At 36.9% G+C, this 24,169-nt stretch overlaps 2 protein-coding genes across 6 annotated transcripts in view; one reads left to right on the top strand and one right to left on the bottom strand.

Moving 5' to 3' along the window:
• CACNA2D3 (calcium voltage-gated channel auxiliary subunit alpha2delta 3) overlaps positions 1-24,169 on the bottom strand; it is a 385,680-nt gene that overhangs the window by 58,320 nt on the left and 303,191 nt on the right. For all 5 annotated transcript variants that reach the window (XR_001523933.2, XM_015641179.3, XM_015641181.3 and 2 more), the window contains 3 exons: positions 22,970-23,065; positions 21,719-21,840; positions 21,068-21,148 (listed from right to left, as the gene is read on the bottom strand). Coding sequence is in view for 4 of the 5 variants with exons in the window: in XM_015641179.3 (XP_015496665.1) it covers positions 21,068-21,148; positions 21,719-21,840; positions 22,970-23,065 (299 nt within the window). In the remaining variant the exon portion in view is untranslated. The remainder of the gene's footprint in view (positions 1-21,067; positions 21,149-21,718; positions 21,841-22,969; positions 23,066-24,169) is intronic.
• On the top strand, positions 4,716-9,710 carry LRTM1 (leucine rich repeats and transmembrane domains 1). Its single transcript, XM_015640480.1, has 3 exons — positions 4,716-4,722; positions 6,129-6,722; positions 9,277-9,710. The coding sequence occupies exons 1-3, from the start codon at positions 4,716-4,718 to the stop codon at positions 9,708-9,710; spliced, it is 1,035 nt and encodes a 344-aa protein (XP_015495966.1).

The raw sequence follows: 24,169 nt of genomic DNA, 5'->3' as shown, positions 1-24,169 counted from the left end.
AGGGAAGGGAAGGGAAGGGAAGGGAAGGGAAGGGAAGGGAAGGGAAGGGAAGGGAAGGGAAGGGAAGGGAAGGGAACTGCTTTTTATAGATTATGAACAGACCTGGTAACAAAGACCTGGATATGACTACTGAAATAATTTTCCAGTCCAGATCAGAACAGCAATGTGGGGAAGAACAGAGTTCTGACCTAGACAGAGAAGGTGCTCAGCCTGGCTGTCCTGTGCTGTCCAGACACTGCAGCTCACACCTCCCCAGCCAGCAGCTTCCTGCCACTGCCAGGCTGCCCAGCCACCCCTTCCCCACCGTAAATCTCCACCTGGAACACGGCAAGTTCCAGTTCATCTCCTCCACTATTACATCTCATACTCTGGCCACTCCAAAAGGTGTCAGAGGAAGGTGTAAAAATTCCCATAAATAATAATTATGGAAAAAAAATGCCACAGGGAAAGGTTTTTCTCCAGAAGTTGTGTCATTAGTGGTTGATTAAAGCTCTTAAGAGTGAAAGTTTATATCCCCTCTTTTTTTTTTCTTTCCCCATGAGGTAACTATGGCTCCAGATTATATATGAATCCTACTAATCTTCTGGCCCAAGGATAACTTCCAACAATGCATTTCATAGATTAATTACTCGCTGCATAAACAAGTACCAGATGTATCTAAGTAAGGCAAAACAAGCCACTGGAAAAGGAAAACTGGGCTCTTCCCCTGTACAAAATCACAACTCTCTGCCTGGTTTCTTGTTTCTAGAGCTGCACAACATTACTTCCCACCTGAAAGGGACACCACCAAATAACTCATAACAACTCAGACACAAAGAAATCATGGTGTCTCATTATGCTGTGTCATAAACAGCATTTGACACTACTAAATTCTAGCTGATATTCCTCCCCTCTTATCTTGTCCGAGCAAAGGATGTCTGAAGAAATCCATAAGCCCACTTCTCTGGAAAATATGGACAGATTTTTAAGGTATAAATCCTACTCCAGCCAAATTTATTTTGATGCATTGGCATATACTTCCATTGTGAAAAGCAAGCAGAAATAGGATCCAGGGCCTTTCTCTAAGTTCTGTCAACTTTTGAAAACCTTGTACCTTGCCAGGAAAAATTTGAGAGAGTCCTGCATTCTCAGAGTACGAGGAGTGCCCTTGTAGAAAGAAAAGCATGAGGGACTCGCAGGTCTCCTTTGTCCTGTCACCTTTGCACAGGGCTCTGAGTCATGGGAAAGGGCACAACTTTCTCCACCATGCACTACTGTAGTTTTTAAAGTGCCAGTTAAAGGGGAAGAATTTTAACAATACAGGTATAGGCTATTTCAACAAAAAATACAAATTTTTTCTTTGTCCTGAGCCAAAATGAAGAGGGGTTTGCATTTACCCAAAGTTTAATTTAGGATCTTGACTTTACAGAGCTTAGCTGTTTTACCAATCTGGAAACACACTTTAGGAAAGAGAAAATGCATTCCATTTCCCTGAAAGTATCTCAGTTTTAATTCCTTCCCACTCAACAGCACAAGGAAAATAAATCTAATAAAGACTATGTATAGGAATTGTTTGCTGTGGTCTTGGGAACATTTTTTTAATGTAATTGTGTCTGCCTGGACTCAATATGCAATGCAGTGGAATCCAAATCCTGTAGCTTTTAAATATTTGAAATATTTAAATAGTTTCCTTTCTGCTAGAGTTTAATTAACATAATGCTCTTCTGTAAAAGAGATGATTCTTACACATAGAACTCCTTTAAGGCAGATGGCAGTAATTGCTGCAACAAAGAGTTTGCTGGCAAAGCAAAGACAGAGCTGCCCCCCTCAGCCAGCAGGGATCAGATATTAATTCATGGGGCTTTCTTGCTATTGCAATGGGAAACATACCTTGCTGCAACAAGGCACAGGCTAATTTAAGAGGCTGCAATAACAGTTGCTGCACCACATCAGACAGCTGAAAAGTATCCTGCTGGTGGTTCAAAAGGCCAGAAGTAGGGTAGGTTTCATGGTTATCCTGTTTCTGGCAAATCTCTACCTGTGACATGACTATAATTTTCACCACATCAGACTTCTCTGTCACAACCAAAGTATTATTCCTAATAAATGGGAATAGGTCATGGATTATAGGTTGGGAAAACTTCTGTTTACAAAACATGTTCATTCAGAGTTCTCAATATAAGGAAGAAATAGCCACATCTACATGAAAAGCAAATCGACAGATTTAATCATATGTTTCCAAATCTGAACCCAGCATGAAGATGTTTTAAAAAGTAATAACTTCTTATACCATGATTCTGAGTAAATAAAACAACCTCTGCATTATTGTAGGACCTGAACCTCCCACAGTGCTTAACTTTCTGTGACCTTGTCCTGTGAACATCTCTGTAATATGGGGAATACTAAAAATAATACAATTATAGTTGCAAAGACTTACCTAAAATAGGACAGGCATTTAAGAGACGTTCTTTAAGCCCACTGTTACATGAAATAAACTGCAGTGGGATGTGGATACCCATCTGGTCAGCAAATATTAGTTCAGATGGAAAAATAACTTAAATTGAATTCATAAGCCATATAAGCCTTTGAATTCATAAGCCAAATAAAATTATAGATACCAGAGAGAATTTAATAGCATCTTATCACACAAAAACCCAATAACATAATAGCTATTACCTCCTGCAAGATAATCAAAAGTCATGAAAAGAGCCGCCACTGATACAAGGGATGAGTTAATGCAAGGAGAGTGGGAAGTTATCTCAAGAAAAAAGTACCTGACTTAACTCTATGTATCCATGGCTACAGCTTCTAAGGAAGATGCTATTTTATAAAAGACCTTTTTACATTTAATTGTGTCTTCACTAAAATGATTCATGAGTATTTTTTAAGATGGGACATAGAAATAGCAAATAAATGAATCATGCTACAGAAGTTAAAAAAGCTTTTTGCATTTACCTGACATTAATCTATAGTACACTGCAGTTGATTTTTAAGCTTCTCTCCCTTTTTTTTGTAAAGTTTGGGTTAACCAGGATGACTGTGGTACCAGGTTATCTACATCTGCAGTGCTCCTCCACACTAAATCCCAGGCTTCACCCTGTATCAGGACAACGTGTCATCCATCAAGAATGTCAGGGACAGTAAGGTCTGCCACTCACAGCAGTAATCCTGGCATCCTCAAGATGAACAATCACATTTACTTTACAGAATGACAATTTTCCTATGTTGTCCTTCACCTTTTCCATGTATCCATTGCTCCTTTGCCTGGTGTCAGAAACAACTGAGTGAAGCACACAATCCTGACAGGCACAGCCCTGCCCTGGGAGCCAGGGGAACAGAGAGCTTCTGGAAACCAAAAGTGCCTGTGGAAAAGATGGGGTTACTCTCTTTGAAAGGATTCCTAGTGACAGGACAAGAGGGGAAGGACACAAGCTGCTCCAAGGAAAACTCTAACTGGATGCAAGAAAGAATTGTTGATTCTGAGGACAGTTACACAGTGGAGAAGGCTGCCCAGAAAAGAAAGAAATCTGTTATGGGAAATATCAAGTCTCAACTTGAAAGGACCCTGGATAACTTCTGGTAAAGACCCTGCTTTCAACAGCAGTTTGGACCTTATGGTTTTTATACAACCCCTCCTAGAACATTGCCAACATCATATAAATTTTGACCTAGAAAGTGAGAGTCATGTGATCTTTTTAAAAGCACCTAAAAGCAGAATTTGTACCCAAGAAAGCCGTATTATAGTTCTGAAATGTTTTGGTTGTACAACTTCCCACTCCATAGGACAGCTCATAGATGGAGAGATCATATGCCCTGGAAAGGCTCAGTTATATACCAGATCTCTCATTCCTTTCAACACCTTTGAGTTCCTTCACTGTCACAAGTCATTAATCCTTTTATTGGTGTAGATGGCACAGTATGAGTTCTACTGAAGAAATAACAAAGAAACAAGTCAAGGCACCACACGTTACAATTTTAGTATCATCTGCAACATCTTTCTTTGAAAATAAATTAATTTGTTCAATATTCATGGTGACTATACCAGGATGTGAGCCATTTTTATAGAAGGAGCCACTGGTCCTGTATTCCCAAGCAATAAAATCCTGTCAGCACAACTAATGGATGTCAGATGAATAAGCTTAGAAGAGCAAACCAGGGCACTGTCAAAACCATGTCATCAATCCAGAGGACTATTTGTAGTGATATTATACACTCCACTGCCTCCAGTCACAGCCCAGGGTACTCAAAATCCATGTTCAGATCTTGCAAAAATTGATCCAGTCTGGCTAATAACCCACCAGAATTCAGAAACCATACTGGATATAAAAAAGGCGGCTTTATTTTTTTGTGCTTTGCTTTTGATGGAGATTAAACAAATTGAATAGGCGAGGTTATCAGGTCATTATTTGTACATTACAGCTGTCCAGCCAGAGCTGGACAGACACTGTTTGCATGGCTTGTTGTCTGATTAAGAGGCAGAATAAGTCTCTGAGAATCATAAAAGGGGGAGGGGGGAGAAGGTTGTGATTGAGAAAAAAGCCAAAGGCTGATAGAGTAACTGAGTAGAAATTGAGTTGCCTTCTACACAAGTCACAGCCACCTAAAAAAACCCTCAAGAAAGGAAACTGGATGAGCACGTTACAGAGTTGAAGTGGGAATCAGAACAGTGTCTGATACTGTTCTACATCAGAAATCTGGACTGAATCTTCCACCAGGGGAAGAACAAGCAGAGCAGAATGAAAGGTGAGATACTGAAGCATTCAGATTAATAATGCAATTTTCCTCTTTGCAAAGCATTTCCTCCCCAGGCAAGAGTTTGTTTTGGAAGCCGTGTTTCTGAAGCCAACTGTTGCAGGTCTGAATGTATTGCTCATCTTGCATGCAGGAATGCTGGATTCTTTCATGGCAATTTTATGATACAAAATTCAGTATTGAAGAAGATTATGTATAATTTTAATATAAATATTTAATTTCTGAGTGAAAATTAATTAGTAATTTGTGCCTTACACTGTAGTATCAAAATACAACTTTCATTTATATATTTATCATATTTCATACTATAATCATACAATATTCCATCAATAGATATTCCCTGTAATTCACATTTGATCTCTGTAAGTCAATAAACATCAATTACTATATTTTCAAAAGGTATCAAGTAGCAACTAACTAAAATGTTTTGCATTTTGAAACAGTAAATAGTAAGAATGATTTGAAGCATCTCAAAAGCGATGTTAGAAAAGGATTCATCATTCTAACTTTCTTTAGTCAAAGAAATTCTAATTCTTCAATACTGGGTTTTTTAGTGTTTCATTACATGCATACAAGCATAGCTTTAAGTACCTTGTTCTCAAAGCTAAGATCATTAACAAGACATAAAAGGTAAAAACTTTTATTTTTTTTTTCAGTTAAAACCACCTGAACATCAGGGAGCAGCAGATAATTATAAATACTAAATATTACTAAGTACTCCTGTAAACTAATTTCTATTTTCAGATGCTTATTGAAAAAGGTCTGGTGACTGTGTAGAAACCTGCATCTATGGGAAGTACAGCTGGCATTCAGAGAATGGAACTAAAGGAAAAAGAATAAACAGATATTTTAAAAGAGAAACTTACAGAATCTCGATTGCTGAAAAAGTACTGCCAATAGTTTTTATAGCTATGTCTTTGAAGCTTGTAATTATTTTAATGTTATATTGACTCAGTTCTTCCAGGCAGTAATATTAGTAAAACCAATGGAAAATAAAAGTTCTGCTTGTAATTCTTCCGACACAAGATGTCTTAAAGTTGTTACTACCACAGAAAGAGAAACATTTCAATTTAATAATTTTAGAAACTGTCACATTCCCTTCAAACATCGCTGCTCTGCTGATGGCAAATCCTCTTGAAACCCATTTGTACTTAAGAAAAAAGCATGGGAAGTACTTCATTTTAAACATTCATATTAGCATTATTGTCATTCTGCACTACAGAAGTGCTTAACACCTTCTATCATTTATTTCTGTATTATAAAAGACCACACCCTGTGGTATCTACATTATTGTTTATTGTGGAACTGTATACCTTCTGGCTGTGTTTATGGCCTGTGTATTGCCCAAAGACAAACATTTTAAACTCATTTAACACCTTCTTTCACTTGTGATACAGGTAACTGGCTTTTGGTTTGTAGTGTGTTGTTGGCACACACAGCTCACGGCTGCCCTGACAAATGCCTCTGCTACACAGCCTCAAAGACTGCAGACTGCAAGAACAGAGGATTTACTGAAATTCCTGCCCGTTTACCTCCTGAAATTCAGATACTGCAGCTGCAGAACAACCGTATCTGGAGGATCAACCAAAATGCATTCACTGCAACGCCGTTACTCAAAATCTTGGACTTGTCTAATAATTCTCTCTCAAGTGTGGCACCCGGTGCTTTCCAAAAACTGAGGTATCTACAGGTTTTAAACCTAACCAGAAATCTGATTCATTATATAGAAAACAAGACTTTCAGTTTCCTCCCACACCTAAAAGAACTGGACTTGTCATCCAACAGCATTATTCGATTGCCTGAGACATTTGGAAACAGCACAGGGAATATAACATTGCTCTCTGTGAAGCATAACAAACTTCAGAAAATGGAAAGAATTCTTCTGGAGTCACTTCCAAACCTGAAAGTGGTTCTCTTCAAAGATAATCCCTGGCAATGCAATTGCAATATCTTTGGCATGAAACTGTGGCTGGAGAGTTTTCTATACAGAGGTAAGGAATTTTTCTCATTACATATGATGTACATGAGAACATTTAAGCAGCATCTAACTGATCTTCCCTTCTATGGCTTCAAAATTTACCCCACACAGTAGGTCACTTCCTCAAATAAACACACTAAACTATATTCTTATGCATAGCTCAGAATGTAAGTGCTTTTATAAATATAGAAAAAGGGTTTTTATTGCAAACTAGAATCAGAGAGGGGTTTCATATTAGTGCCCAGAGAAAGAGCAATGATGCACACACAATCATGCAGCAGGTACAGGTGTGTTCTCTAGTGTGTGAATTCAGATACAGACATTTCTGAATATAAAAATGCTTGTGCACATACACCTGTTTTAATTTTACCAATGTATTTTTGGTGGAAACCAACCTACTCTTTTAAAGCTTTTTTCCTGTTGCATGATGGCAAACATCAAGACAGATATCAGTACTGAACAAACTTTAGAGAGCCCAGGATTCTAGTTTTTCCATTAATTATGACTTAGTAGTTCTTTAATATTTTACGAATGCCTACAAACTTCCTAATTTGCTGTTAACCAGAAAAGGAACTCAATTCATTGGCAATTTCCTGACAGAAATGTGACATGGCATCACACAGGGAAAAGTGAAGTTTATAAATAGTAGTGTCAGTATTTTGGTCACACCTGCTTTTAAATATATTCATGAGTTATGCTGTGAAAAAGAGAATATTATTTCATTCTAAAGGAATTAAGTATAAAAAAGAAATTAATTTATTTCTCCCAGGAGGTTTGTTCAGACTGAGAAGTCGGAACAGCAGGGCAATTTTCTTTCTTCTACATCAGGCTTTGATGCTTGCATGTGACCAAACTACTGATTCCCTGTCTCTGTGCCAGAAGAGAGCCCAGTGCAGCACAGGAGATGTGGAGATGGCCCATGTGGCCTGAGAATGATGGACTGCCTTTTGTAGGGATCAGAACTCTGCAGGCCAGCTGGAAAACCATACAGGCCATGCAGGGACACAATTACTACTGCAGTGGTCTTCAGTAAATTTATTTCTATGAGCCAGCTTTTAGAAAAGAATAAACTCCTCTCAGCAATAAAATCTTAATATCTTGAATGGGTAAAATATTGCTTTATCACAGGGCTTTAGTCTATTATGCTGGAAATTCAGCAGGGGTTGACTTCTCTGTGAAGAAGAATGAAATGATCCAACATATCAGATTATCTTAATTACTCTGCCAGCATCATAAGGATTATTATAATTTATTTCAAAAAACAATGTTGTCTAGAAGTTCAGTGATGTCCTTTCATCTTTCTGAGCTCTGTAAAGATTAATTAAATGAAGTGACATGGAATTTACAAATTAATTTTAACAACAAGCTTTAAAGGAAGCCCAAGTGTTATGTTCTCTTCTGTGTTTGTAGTTCTCTAAAATGACTTGTCTGAATCACATTAAGAAAAGTTAGTTACATTACACATTACTGTTTCCCACTACTTATATGACACACATATGATCTATATCCATAGTCAAACACATTGAAGATGTCTGGAACCTTTGGGTTTCACCAGTAAAGACCAAGAGACCTGCTATATTCACATCTGTCCTGGAATATCAGCATTATTTGTGGAATAGTCTCCAGATTTCAGTTTGGCTCCATCTGTATTTACTACTTTCTCAAAGTCTTTTCAGGATGAAAATTTCTGTGCCTGGCTTTAGATGAAAGGTGAATTATTTTGGATGGAGAAGAGAAAGAAAATTCAGTTGATTTGATTAGTTAATTTTTTAAAATATGTCAACATTGATTTTGGCCTTGTGGACTCCTTGACACACCACACCCCTAAAGCCCTGTGCTCTAACTGTGTACATGAGGGTTACATTCACTGTATTTTCTTCTACACACTGAGGAACAACCATGTGATTTACCAGGAATGTGGGTTCCTACTTCTCTCCCCATTGTACTAAAAATCTCCTTTGGGAAGCTGGCTCTAAGCAATCATGAAATTTAGCATTTGAGCAGTAATAGATTGATTAAACTCAACTCCATTCTATCTACCTGTGTATATTTCTTTTCACAAGTCTTGCTTCAAAAAAATCACTCATGGGTACTCATGGGTTCTCTTTGCCCTGTTACAGTAAACATACAATGTCAGAACAATTTGATGGGATATTTCAATCAAGAGGGAAATATTGTGTAAATACATTGTTTCCATTTCTCACCATAAAAATTAGCAGTGGTCAGAAGCTGAACAAACTGACTTTGCAGTGAACAATACCTCTTTGTTTATTTATGAGAATTCTTATTTTTCTACCGCCATGGGTTTTTTTTTTTAATACTAACATCCATAAAAACACAGATAAACCTAATTCCTGATGAACAGCTTCTTGAAAATACTCTCTTAGGTTAGTTTTGAAGTGTAATAATCTCACCACTGACCTAACTGAACAAAAGCCTTTAAAACATAAATCTTTAGAAGTATGAAGTTGAAACTCACAATAAATTTACTTCAGGTTTATAATAATTTTACATTAAGGTGATCCAGAAATGGTCAGATATTGAGACCATTGTTTTTTTCTCCCCAGGAGGAATAAGCGATGGCATTATCTGCTCAGCGCCAGGGATTCGGAAGGGGAAGGACCTCCTCAAAGTTCCCTACGAGCTGTTTGGGGCTTGTCCTCTGAGGACAGCTCAGGTGCAGCTGGCCAGCAGCCACCACCACGTCGTGGAGCACCGGGGCCCGCTGAAGCACGGCCACCCCGGCGAGCTCGGGGACAGCGGCCGCGCCAGCTGCGAGCCCAAGGGCAAGGCCAGGCCGGTCAGCCTGCGCCACGCCATCGCCACCGTGGTCATCACCGGCGTGGTGTGCGGCATCGTGTGCCTGATGATGCTGGCAGCTGCTGTCTATGGCTGTGCTTACGCTGCAATCACCGCCAAATACCACAAAGAACATCTGGCCCCCGCCAAGCAGCACGGGACCCCCAAGGGAAAGGAGCCGTTCGAGAGCTCCTTGGCTTGAGTCGCTCCTGTCTTTGGCTTCCTGAAAATAAAGCCCTCACTGTGGTTGAAAAGCCTGGAATCTCAATAGCATTGTTTTCATAGAAATTACTGGGGTTATTTAATTTCTTAATTTTTTTTCCCCTTTTTCATACTTTTTTAAAAAATGTAAGCATATATATTGTTTGGAGTATCCACTAAGACAACTGAAATTTATTTGTGTATGTACATTCCAAAGCCACTATTTAGGGCTGTGTGTTTGAGGTCACCAAATCTTGACATAGTGAGTTTAAAGTATTTCACCATCCTTTACTAACTCTTGATGCAGTGTTAGACCGAGACATGATCTATGGTGCACCTACAGTCAGTGGATGACAGGAGTGATGCTCTGCAAAGAAAAACAGAAAATAGCCATCTAACTTAGTACAAATTTAACTAATGAAACTATCTAGAGAGTACAAATTACTATTTAATTCAAGATGTGTACAATTCACAAGCAGTTTTCAAACCAGCCACTCTGTGCACTGCCAGTGACAACATAAATATGTTAAAAGGATTTGCAAAAAATGTGTTTCCAACTTTCCAGTGTGTCCCAGGAAGCAGCAATTCAATATTACATCCATTTCCTACCTTAGAAAATAGGAAGCACCTTGGTAGATACTGCATATAATATTTTAATTACTTAATAGGGACGAAAGAAGAGAGCTGAGAAAATGCTGAAGGAAGAAATGTTACAGTGCTTTGGATACAAGCCCCAAAAGGAGTACACAGAGCATACCTGAAGACACTGCCTGATACCCTGCTTGTTTACAGGCTTGCTACAGACTTTTCTGAAGCCACTTATTCCCAAATCCTCACACAAATGCTCCATTTTACAAACGCCATGCCAGCAGATGCAGCTCCCATCACAGTGCTGCCCTTCAGCAGGAGGATAACTCAGCTGCATGTTCACACATCCTCCCTGTTGGGGGAACACTCAGCTGCATTCACTCAGGGGTCCATCCCTACTCTCTGCAGAGCTCTTTTGCCATCAGAGGAAATCAGAGCCAAAAGCATTTGAATATCATAAGTTTAAAATTCCAAGAATATTTTGAGTGTGCAGAGGTAATTTTAATGGTTCTTAGAAATTATTTTAAGGCAAGCAACAGCCATCAGGAGCTCCATTCCCCTTTTCCAAGACTATATAAAATACATTTTAGGCTGTTTGTGACAGACACCTCATGTGTTCTCTAACTGTCCCCAGTGACAGGGATAAAGACCTGCCCAGGTAGCCAGTGCAGAAATCAGCAATGTTTATAGTATTGAGGAAAAAGGCCATGCAACAATCTGCATTAAGGGCAAGGGGAAGCTGTGGCATTTGAAGACCTGCACTCTCCTTCCAGCAGATGGATTCTGAAATGAATCTCTGTAGCTGTTCCAGTAACAGCCTCAACTGAGTAATGGGCTCTGTGGCAGGAGTCATGTAACCCTTGCTCTTATCTACTTTGTAATAATTGCAACCTAAATATTAAAGCTCATTCCTGCATCTGCAGTTACTTTCATGTCTAGAGAAAATTAAGCATCTCAGTCTTAATCTAAATCTAGCAGCTATTGAAAACAATCAATTACTGTCTGTTCTTTTTTTTCTTTCTTTTTTTTTTAACTGCTAAGTACTTCATATCATTATTAGGCTCTGTTCATTCTTCTCTGTCCTGAACTAAATAAACCAAGCTGTTTCAAATTTTTCCTGCAAGACCACATTCTCTAAAAGTTTTTCCTCCTGCATTCCTTGGAGCCTATTCAGTTCTTGTACATTTTGTTTAAAATGTGGTACCCTAGACTGGGAACATTGCTTCAGCTGAGACATCATCAGCACAATGTTTTTAGAATATTTATATTTTTTACAATATCCTAATATGTGGAACATATGTATTCAGGCTCTTTAATCTGATCTCTTGATGTTTACTTTTTTCTTGTAAATATTTGGTAAAGCTTAATGAATAATCTAATCTATTTTCAGAACTAAGTCATTTAAATATGTAAATCTACATTTTTTCACTCTTTTATCCATTTACTGCCATAACATTTTGCAAAGCAAAACACTGTTTTTCAGATACAGAAGATGAAAGTAAGATAGGATTGGATCTTACTGCCTATTGGCCCAAAAATGGGTTTGGGGCTATGCCAAATCACTCTTTTTCCACAGCAAAGACCTAAAATCAGCACAGTTGTATTCAAAGTGTAGATCCTGAGATGAAAGCTAATAAACTTCCAACTTCCAGAGAGATTTCACCCTCAATGTTTCTGACAGGCTCAGACACAGCAGCACAGCTTCCATCACAAATCACTTCACACTCCTGCTATTTTCAAGCAAAAGAAAAACAAGAATCAGGCTTGGTATTTCCTAGTCAGGAATAAACCAGAACATCTTCCTAGTCCTTAAAAAGGCAGTCCTAGCACCAAAAACAGACTTTCCTCATTGTATCATCATTCATATACTTAAAAAAAAGCAGAAGGAAAAAAGAAAAAGGTGAGGAAGAGTCAATGAAGGGCACAACAACATTTAAAGAAACTCGTTCTGAGTCACACTGAAGATGCTTTGGGGATTTTCATGCACACACTAGGCTGTAAATTGATATGGAGTTCTGCCAAAAAGCAAAGTATTAAATATTTCCATTAGTTCCCTCTGCTCTGGGAACAGAGAGAGCTAATCCATGCAAAATCTGGTGCTATACTTTCTAACGTGCTGTTTGCCAAAGGAAAAAAAAATAACAACCAAACAAATAAAACAAACAAACAAACAAAAAAAAAGGAAAAAAAATCGCAGGGAAATTTTCCATTTAGTGTTTATTATGGTTACCACAGTAAAAATGTTTGCAATTAACAAATTCAGACATTTCTAAAGATAAGGTAATAGCAGAAAATGAACAGAGAAAAGTATTGATTCAATTATTTAATAAAGGTAAAATAATTATTTTTCAGTAGAGGAAGCAATTTTCAGCTACTGATAAACAGAGATAAAAGCCACAATTTGTTGTCCATAAAAATTATTGACTACAAGTGGAAGACTGAATATAGGGAAACCCCAAAAGCACTGCCCTTAATTTATAAAGCTTAGCAATGGACATCTGCCACTGAAATTATTTGTCTGCACAGATTTATTTTTCAGATAAAGGATCCTGAGAAAGCTTTGTTGTCCTTCCAGCAATCTCATGAGAGTATTATAGCAAACACAGTATTTTTTCTAATCTCTGTGAAAACACTCTTCCTGCTGAAAGCCAACAAAATATCAGGACATGCCACTCTGCAAGGCATTTGCAAGGACAGGGAAAGCACACATATTGTTGCATTCCTGTCTTTCTTATCAAGGCTCACTATATTGCTTTGTTTGCAGAAAAACTTTCTAAAATTTCATTTTAGAACAAAAATTGAAGACTATGATACATCCATGTTCTTAACAGAAAATTACCAATATTGAAAGACACAAAGTTTAAGTTTAAACATAATTGCTTGCCATATTTGTCTTTCCATTGAGCACTTGCAAAAAGTCAATCAAAATTCAGCTTCATTATTTTCTAGTAATACAATGTCCAAACAAAATCTGTCTCCCTCTTCCTGAATATCAGAGTAGCACATTTAGTGACACTACACACAGCTTATCTCTCATGAACAATTAACAGGAAAATAATAACCATTACAACAATCTGTCTTTCCTGCCCAGGAGACAAGAACACGCAGGCTTTAGTCAAGCATCCAGAAAGGATGACTACTTTTATAACCTGGATATGTTTAATTTGGATAATAACCACAATCTTGGTATGTCCTGAGTTTATATTACCTGAAATGTGGCTGCATGCTCCCCAGATCAGGGAAAATGGGCAGCAACACCAGCCACAGTAAACCACAACAGGAGAGGGAGAAGGTGTAGGAATCAAAAGCCCATAATAAACAAACCAACAAATACAAACTTGACTCCTTTCTCCAGTGGTACTGATTGCAGAGGGATCCCTCCATGTTTTAGGGCTATGTATACTACGTGCTCAAATTTTTTGAAAAGGTGTCATCGTCATTTCAAGATAAAAAACATGAGAAAACACTGTTGATGTTTGGAAATATAGTCCACTGAAGGGAAAATTAATTAATCAGTCTTTGGGTTTTAAAATGATAGGAATTTATTCATGTTTATGATTGCAGCTTCAACCTTGCACAGCATTATTTGCAGTTATGCAAAGGACCCAGCAGCTCGCCTGCTGCCTTGTTCTGCTTGATCTGCAATCAGGGATTTATTTTTCTGGCAGCAGAATTCTTTAGCAAAATGCCCCTAGAATCTGAATGCTATTAGATCACAAGGATCTTCCTCCTCCTCAAATTATGTAGAACTGAAACCCAACCCACCAACCAACAAATCCCAACAGCAAAGCAGAAGTGCAGAAGCAAAGAGCAGATGCTCTCTGCCATTTACTATACATATTAATATTAAACAAGTTGGGATGCCTCTGTCAAAGTCCTGGATACTCTAAGAACAAGGGGTGAGAAAAGCCCAAGAATGAGATAAATAGAGATTAAATTCTCAAGTTAACACCAGCAGAGAACTACCTCAAAAAAAGGAAAAACACTATTAAACCATTCAACACACAGATTCTGTGTGGTGAAATGAACTGAGAACAGATGCAAATGAATGTAAAGATCTGAATTTTGAATATGTCACTAACTTCAGCTTCCCTGCTCAGCCAATGGAAAGGGACAGTACTTCACCACATCTCCAAAGCATCCAGGGGAAGAGTTTACCTCTCCCCACATTTTTCCTCCAAACCATCATTCCCAAGCAATGGCTCCCAGCTCCATGTGAGTTGCTTAATGTTAGGCTGTACAAATACACATCTCAGTTTTCCTGAAGCTGGAAACATGAGTCTGTGTACCAATATTAGATTTATGAATACAAAAACAATATTCAAAATGAACAAGAAACTCTAGAAAAACATAAAATTGTGGTTTTCTACCAAAGCATGAAAAACATTTTGAGGGATTTGCTAAACGCTACTGCTGAATATAATATTCTGTGGCTTATAATGGGGAGTAAAGATTAGGTAAATCACTCTCTTGCCTGACAAGGAAAACATCTATTTTAGAGTGCCTCAAAAATTTGGTTGGTGTGTCATTATGATGACATATTCATTTTCCCCTAGGCCTTCATATTAAAATGCAGTTTTATAGATGGCATCATAAATTTTAAGGACTCTATATGGCATTGAAATTTGCCTGAATGTTCTTAATAATAATAGGAAAGCAATACATGTGAGAAAAAATAGGAATAAAAAGTCCAAGAAGAACAGAGCAGATATATTTGCTCTATGTACAACCGTAACATCAGCAGATTTCAGTATTTATGAAACTTTTACAGTATCTGTGTCACTTCTAGAAATATCAATAGTTCAAATTACTTTTGGTTAAGTACTTGAGAGTCACTTTGTTACAAGAGAGATGTGCATGTAAACCCAGGTTAAATTCACTTAAAAAAAAAACCTAGTTTAGGTCATGTGAATACAAATATTAACACACCAAAAAAAAAAAAATAAAGAGAAAAGGGGGTGGAAACCAAATATTTTTGTGTCAAAAAGGTATATATTTTCAGAAATAAGGTGCACATTTTCCTCCATGAGTTTTTAAAAGAATCTTCCATACTTAGAGCTTAGATCAGCAGAAGTCTCAGCTACAGCAAAACTGATATATTCACAAATTTTCCTTTTAAATTGCTCTCCTGGAGAGTCTGATCTAAGCAGGAAGAATGAATACCTGAAGTGTGACCAGCCTCAATATGACTGATTTGTATTTTAAAAGTAATATGAGATTTCGGATCTTTCCTAATTTCAAGGCACTGTTTGACTATCTTAAACAGCTGGATCATCAGAGTCACTTTCCTCTGGCCAGAATAGAGTCATTCAAAATTGTGTGTCATTTTTAACAAATCAGTGATTAAATTAAGTCCTTACTATTTCTTTGCTTAGCTTATGAATACAGACCTAGAAAAAGATTCTAAATCTTCAAGCTGATTCATTCAAAATACCTGAGGCCTTTCAGCATTTTGACTAGGAATATTTAACATGAAATAACTAAATTTATTGTTATACTAAAATTGTATTTCAAAGTTATATAAAAGGGAGAACAAAGAAAGCAATGGATGAGGTCACTAGCAAAAAAATCTTTCTCTAACCAGGGTTTGGTGAAAAAAATCCTTGAATTTGTATATGGGCTGGTTATAAAAATAAAGGATCAAGTTTGAAAAGTTAAATACTGGAAAAGTTAAATACTGGATCATGGCATTACTTGGAATGATTTCTTTGGGAGAATAAAACATAATATTCTTGTTTGCATAATGAGTATTTTGGTAAGAGCATTTAAATCCCACTGTCAGTGAATAGAAGAGGACTGCCTTGGCTTCAGTTTCAGTAACACCTCCTATACCAGATACAAAGGATGATAAAGGGTAGAGTCAGAGCTATGGCAATGCTGAAATGCCCATCCCAGGTAATCACCCCTCTTTGATAGGAAATGATTGTAAACTTGCCTTCACCCTCACACAACTGGAATACTTTCATTTCTCAATAATTTAGCTACAGTGATTTTCTCTTAGTATAGAATTTGAGTTTAGCTGACATAAAGAATTGAAGACTTGCTCATTTTCAAAAACTACAAATCTGAAATACTGATAAAGCTTTTTATCTTTAAAACAAACAAATGCTGCTACTACTTGATTTGAATTGACAGGCCACAGAAGGGCATGTGCAAGGAGAGCTCATTTAGTGTTTTCTATCTTCTAATTTCAACTTTAATAAATAGGAAGTCCAGTACAAAACTGACCAAAATAAAAAAAAAAGGGCAGAAAATCCTTCCTTAGATATTCCTTGCTTGCACTTAGGTACCATAGAAACAAAACAGTTTTGCAATTCTACATTTTCAACAATTGGTGGCAACAGTTATAGAACTCCACCTGTTTTTCTATCTATTTCCATCTAATATAACACAGCCACAGAGGGCATGGCCTCTCAGCCTGGGAAACATTTAAGATGTTACTGGACACAGTTCTGGGTAATCAGCTGCAGCTCAGATTCTCTCAAGATCTAGTCCACTAGGATTGGACTAGATGAGCTTAAGAGATCAAGTCCAGCCTCTAAAATTCATTTATTTTAGTGGTCTGCATAAAAAGAGGCAAAAAATATTACAAAAATTAATTTTTATTCATTTTTATTAGAAATTAAATTTATATGAAATTGTAACTTCAGCTTTTCTAAGCAGCCTTACATTAAACAAAAATGGAATATTTCTCCTCACCTCCTTCAAACTCTAAGTTTCCAGTGTCAGTGAGTCTAAAGACTTTGGCTGTGTGTGATTTAATTGTTCCTTCTGACCCAGTGTCCAGAGTTTTTTACTAAGCCTGTTATGGACTTTTCCTATGAGGCCTGAAATCCAGGTTCCACTTGTTCAATGAAGAAAACTTAAGAGGACTTGACAACTTTCATCAGACATTTTATTCAGCATTCTTTAATATATTTTCTTTTCCCTAAGAAGGTTATGTCAGTACTGTTGCATTTAATTAAACATACCAAGGGGTTAATTTTTATGTTTTCTGTGAACAGTGATGGCCTCTTTCAACAAGAGGGGCTTTTAAGGTCCTACATTGTACTGCAGGTTTTGAACTAAAATGCCTCAACAGGGAAGTGCATTTTTGAGGGTTCACATGTTTTGTCAACTCTCTCAAAATCTCAAGAAAGCAATTTTTCTGCTTTTAGACCCTGCTTTGCTCCATGATGACTCTTGTTTGTCTACTTCCATCCCCATAACTTGTTCAGAATTTCTAGGTGAGCAGTACCTTTAGTAAATTTTTAACAAAATCATAATGATGAAACCATCATCTCTTACCAAAAAATGGAAATAAACACATACATAGCACACAGAAATCCTATGCTGCACTCATCCAGATGCCCAAATGTTTGCTACTTGAAAGTCAACATCCAACTCCTTACACAATCTCAAATACAAGACTGGAATGCTGAATTCTACCAACATTTAGCAGAAATGTACTGTCCTTCACATGAGCACCATAAAACACAGTTCCATCTTAACATGCCTCAATTTTAATAGCTAAATCAGTATCTAAATTCAGATATTCTATATTAGCTTCATCTTTGCTGCCCAGAGGAATACTAATATTCCAGGAAGCCCCCTAAATTTCAAGACGGGTCTGGGGTCATTCTCCTATTTTTAGTTCTTGTTAAGAAGGAAAGAAAACTCCACCATCTTTTACTCTTCACAGTGTAACTGGGGCAATTTGAAGATGCTCAACATTTCAATGTAATCTTGATATAGAAGATATGATGACAGAAACCACTCAGCTAAAATAATTTTGAGCATAAATGTGTTTAAATCTAAAGAAAGCCCTGCCTGCAGTAGTACTGTCACTTCCCTCCTGCAACTGAACTGAACACTCTACACACAGCTGTAAATATGATGCCACTACAATTATATAAAAGATTTATCTGCACACCTTCTATAGAAATTTGCATTCAAGTAAACAAACAAACAAAAAAATCACAGTCTCAATTGGAAGAAGCAGGAGAGGTTTTAGAAAAAAATGACATGGGCTTTTTGCCAAGAAGCAAAGACATTCTGACAGGGAGCTGGTATTAGTAGGTACAGATGGTGAAACAGCAGCAATACAATTGTTCTGTAAAAACAGTCTGCAGACTCACTGACTTCAGGATTTTTTGTCTGTTTTATACAGTTGAGTCTTTGATATTTGCAATAAGCCTTAGACTTTCATATGAAATCTGTCATAAGTGATGGGTTTCTAAATAAAAAAAACAAACCCCTGATAACAACAAACAATAAAAATCCCACTACAAACAAACAACTGCAACAAAAAAAAAAAAAAACAACAAAAAAACCAACAAAAAAACCCCCAAAATAAAACAAAAAACCCAAAACCCACTCTATGGATTTTGCAGTAAGAGTTGGTTTTCTTCCTTTTTTCCCCTCTTATGGGCAGGAATAACTTGAGTTTCCATTTTATAACAATATTCTTGTTTCTTTCTGCCAGATTTAAACTCTTGTAGTGATCTGTAATAAACAACATTCTGGCACAGCTTAATTTTCAGTCAAATCCCTCTAGGGAACAGGGTGATTTAACATGAAATGTGTATCCCGTCCTGCTGCTTACTGTAATCTACTCAGACCAAATGGGGATAAGCAATACTTACTTCACACAAATTAAAATGAGATGTTTTGGCCAAATTTGAACTCCAATGGAGATATTTGAAAACATTACCCATAATCTTACTTTAGTCTCCCAAGTCTGGCGAATAAAAACTTCAAACTTCTCCATTTTATCACTGCTCCAGTTTCTGCCTCCAAATCCATTTTGCTTAACATAGGATATTGTCAGCCTTATAATAAAACCTAAAAATTGAACTAGATGCTGGGCACTTTCTTGAAAGTCTTCTGAGGGAAATTAGGACTGACATGTCCCATTCATGATCTTAATGAGAACAAGAACAGTGCATATACTTATTTGTCTCTGAGCTGGGTGAGTGATACTTTCGTAGAAAAAAGTTTGTACAGACCCAAGGTGGCTTCCCCCCAAAAAGAAAATTACCTGAGTACATGCAGCCATACAAGAGGGAAAGGAAAAATTATTCAAAATAAACCCTTAAAAATACTTCATATTGTAAAAAAGAAATATCTAGCACACAGTTTTTAAAGTTTACAGAACTAGAAATAAAAAAAACACTGATGTGTTTCAGAGTGTAGGCACACTGCTCTTACCTTTCGTGGCATTATGCTTTTACAGATGCCATGGAACTCTTCTACATGCTTTGACATTAAAAAGCTTTCAAGACCCTATGTTTATTTTAGATAGAAATTATGGGATCCAAACAATTTTAAATGTTCAATAATAAACAGAATTATTGGCAGAATGGAAGCAATACCTGCTATTCTCTTTTACAATTACTGAAAAATTAACAACCCCAAAACTTGTTGACAGTGTATTAGAAGTAATTACATGTGATACCTCCTCAAAGTCAATACCAAATTGCCAATACTTGTGAGAAAATAAGAAATGTCAGGTTGCCTATTAACAGTACACAGTTTGGAGATGATGTAAAAGTTCATGGTGAAACTTTTGCTACCTCCAAACAACAGAGCATTCTAGAAATAACATTCAACCTTCTTCCTTGTACAGTGAAAACTCTCAATTACATCTTCAGCACTTTGCAGGTATCTGCATTGACTTTAGTTTAAAAGCATGCTGCTTTATGCTTTAACATGAAGTCAAAATTAAGATTTCATGAAATGCTATAGAAGAGTTCAATAATTTCTGAAGAATGGATTTTGTAGATTGGAATCAGAAAGCTGCTTTCCTATTGACTTTCTAAAATCTTTTCTTATCAGTGGAAATATTCTGTGTTTGAGGAAACATATTTGAGATTTTCTGTTTTTCTGGCACATTCTTGTTATTTCAGTATTGTATTCACTGCATTTTTAATAGTATTTTAAATACAAGAAAAAGTAAGGGGGTTCTTGATTTTGTGGTAGGTATGTCATTTTTCTTGAGATAAGAGAGTTTGGTTTCTGGCAAAATAAATCATAAGATTTATCAAAATTCTTTCCTTCTTCAAAGTCAGTAACCATTGGGAACTAGAGAAAAACTGGTCAGATAAGCATCTGAACTTGAGTGAGGAACATCCAATAATAACAGTTGGATGTTCAACAAAGTTAAAACATCCAACAACTTCAAAAGTACTTATTCTCATTTTAAAATCAGTTTGTTTTATCTCTATTCTGTAGTTGTCACACTTCACCTTTCAGTCTTTAGGTACTATTATACTCTTGGCTGACAGTAGATCTTTGTTATTCAATTTCTGTGCTCTGAACAAATCACATCTCTGATAATCTAGACAAAATCACCACATTTTATCCTGTTATAAAACAATCCTGTTACAGCACAGAATTTTCAGACTTGAAGCCTGGGTGGAACATTTACACAACAGATAGTCCTTTCTTATATTTCTTTTTCCTTATCATAATATAATCTGTTTTAGGATGATATAGAATTGTGTCTACAAAAATGCTTTACAGATAATGGCTGTTTCCATAAAGTGAAACTCAATAGTTGACAGGGAGGTTTGAGAGTAAATTACTAAAGGATCAAGTTCTTGGGGAGAGGAAGCATTAAATGCTCTCTACACTTAGTCATCCATTTATATCTTAGAAGTGCAGCTGCATCCTTCTCTATCTCCTTTTACAAGATTGGATATCTACACCTGCTAACCCAAAAGAGAAAGTGAGGAACTCCTAAACTGATTTTAAAAAATTAACAAAACAAATAAACTACAACAACTGTACCTGCAACCACTGGAGATTTCCTGTCATCCAGAAGCTGAATAGCAGTACTGGCTGTCACCACATTGCTCTTGTTGGCAGTTTCTGTGGGGTGTATTAAGGGGGAAAAAAAATATTTAAACAATGTATTGGATAATGAGGAAATTGAGTTTTTTTTTCCCTGATTTTAGATAACAGTCTATGTGGCTATAGTGTTCAGTAAATAAAACAGGGAACATCACATATGCACAGAACATACTGTCACAGCCATTTTAAATTCCCCAGCACACCAAAAAAAAAAAAAGCTTAAAACACTGAAATGATTCATCAGGTTTTGCCTCCCCTGCCAAAAGGGACAGTGAAGGTGACAACTGGCAGGGCTTTCCAGTAATGTGGACATTTACTATGTTGGGCTTGACCTGCTTAAAGCACTTGTTAAAATATAATTCTACCTGTGCAAATATTAAATGAAAAGTGTCACAGCACATCTTGGGGTTTCACTTGCAGCCCCCTGAAAGACACACCTGGTCAAAGGACCAGTGGAGTAGCTGCAAATTTCAATGGCTATTTCAGATCAATATTTGAGATTAGCTCCAAACCCCACTGTACTGACACACTTGGGATCCTTTCAGCAGCGTGCATGGTTCAGAATTTAGGGAATGACAAATGCCAGACCTGTGCTGAATGGGATTGAGTAGACAAAACTCCCAGGTATTTGTTCAGCAGCTCTTCTGTACCAGAGTGGAAAATGGTCAGCATTAAAAATGTTCTCCTTATCTTCAGCTGTCAGGAAGTCTCTTGATAAAACAGAGAGAAAGAAAACAATTGTTGTTAATTGCATGGCACACAATAGTTTCTAGCATTGGAAGACAAAAAAAAATGCAGTCTTTTACAAAAGAAAATGGTTTGGAACAATTTTTCTAATAATACTTGTTCAACAGAAAAGTTAATTTAGTTACTAATAATTATTTGTGATACACAATAACTTTTTCTGTGAAAGACATTTAAAGCACAAAAAACTAGTACCTCTAAGTACAACTAAAATTATTTTTACTGATTTGTACAAATAAAAATGCTTAGTCTAAAAAGCATATATTTTTCAGCACAGTATAAGAGCTGTGAGCTACACAAAGTGGAAAAGGCACTGGAGATTTTCCTGTTGCCACTGGCATTCACTCCTAGGTAGTGAAAAAATAAAAGTAATTTTACAGTCTATGTTCAAAATATTACCTAGGGGGTGGTTGTGGACAACTAAATATTATGTTCCTCAATAATTTCAGGGAATGTTGACAGAAGAAAATTTATGGCAAGAACAAGTATAATGTCCAGTCTGCTGTTCTGGAGCTCTGTGTGACAGTAACAAATTGTAGCACTGTTGATGTCACCTGCTTGTACAACAATATCTGTCCTCAGATAAGCACATAGAACTTTATATTCAATCAAATTTATTTATCATGAACATCAAGCACAGATTTTCTTTTATATGCATAATACCTCCACTAGATTACATGTTCTCCAAGGAAAATGGGAAACTCTTTTATGATGAGATCTCCTTACTCCTCTTTCACCCAGTCCAATTCTGCCACTTGGCTTTATTTCAACACCAAAAATATTTTCCACAATGACACAAACTCCCTGAAAAAGCCTACAGGTATTTGTTTTCAGGTGGTGTAGTAAAAGGTGTAGCATGATCATAACTGTTCTCTGAAGAAAAGAGATGTGAGATGTGTGCAGGCAAAGCAAATTTATAGGCTACAAGTGTAAAATAGTTCATTGTTCCAGATGTTCCAGTCAAAGAAATAACTTAAGGGATCCTAGGATATCTTTCTAACTTGTTCTGTGTGAAGAAACAGTAGATGGGCTTCATAAAAACAAACTTTTGACTCTCTTTTCTTATCTGGCTGCCCTGCAGAGTTTGTTACTTACTGGTTGGTCAGCTGTTCTGGGCCCACAAACAGGTTGATACGAGAGAGCCCAGTCCGTGTCCCAAGGAAGGCAACCTCCACTCCCTTGTCAGAGTTTCTGAAACAGTGCAGAACACAAGCAAAGAATGCTTCAGACAGTAAACAGAGCTGCATCACTGTCTCAGAAAGCACAAGTGTACACATTTCTGGAGAAAGATTATTGTAAGCATAATTCCCTTGTTTATTGATTTACTTTTAAATTCTATTTTTTAAGTTATAGTCATCTGGATTTTGAATAGTCTGCAATGTAGAAATGCTATTTAGACTAAGAATCCCTGAAAAACCAAACACAATAAATTTTGTAGGATTTGTAGGAAGGGATTATATGGACAGAATAACAGAATAAAGAGGTGTGGCATAGCTATATATAAACTATTTAATAACCACTGACATAGTGATTCTGAGATGGGCAGGAATTCCAGATCTCACTCCCAATCCATTCAGCATTTCTGTGCTATATTTATGCTTCAAGTCATAGGTGTGACTATTGCTCAGGTAAGCAAACAGATTTAAAACAGGCAGTGGAGTGTCAAACTTAGCTGCCATCAGGACAGGCTTTAGCCTCTAGAATTTGGAAAAAAACCATGGCAGGCAGCTCAGACTGAACTCTTTTGCTGCACTGTTATCAGTACCAAGCTATTTTAAAACAAATTCTTGTATGGCTGCAAGAACTTCAGTCCCATTACCACAAAACCAGGGACCAGAGCCATTTTATTGTTTCATTAATGAGACAGTGAAGCAAAGTAAGAATCTGAAAGGGCTTCAGGAGTCTTCCACTGGCATCATTCCACAGCTGTCCTTGTGCTTTGGGTCTGTTATTTCACTGTGTGGGATGACACCTTACACCTCTCAATGGCCACAGTATATCAGCATGCAAGAATTTCTTATCTTTATCTTCTCAGAGAAGGCTGGCTGATGTTTTGATAAACCAGATCTTATCATGTTGCTCTTATTCATTCAGGAGTTCATGATGTACAGCAAGGTATTTTTTCATTCAACTTTTAGAAAATGGTTGAAATTTAGGAAAATCGAATCGGGATAATCTCTAGAACTGCCTTTTAACCACTGTATTTCACGCAAACTTCTAAGCTTAACACCTACTTAAGCTTAACACCTGTTTACTCTAATATGGATAAAAACTTGTTACTTAACACCTTAGTAC

Source organism: Parus major, chromosome 12 (genome assembly GCF_001522545.3).
Source record: "Parus major isolate Abel chromosome 12, Parus_major1.1, whole genome shotgun sequence".
Lineage (NCBI taxonomy): Eukaryota > Metazoa > Chordata > Aves > Passeriformes > Paridae > Parus > Parus major.
Note: the sequence above shows the minus strand (reverse complement) of the source record. Positions and strands in the feature narration are given on the sequence as shown.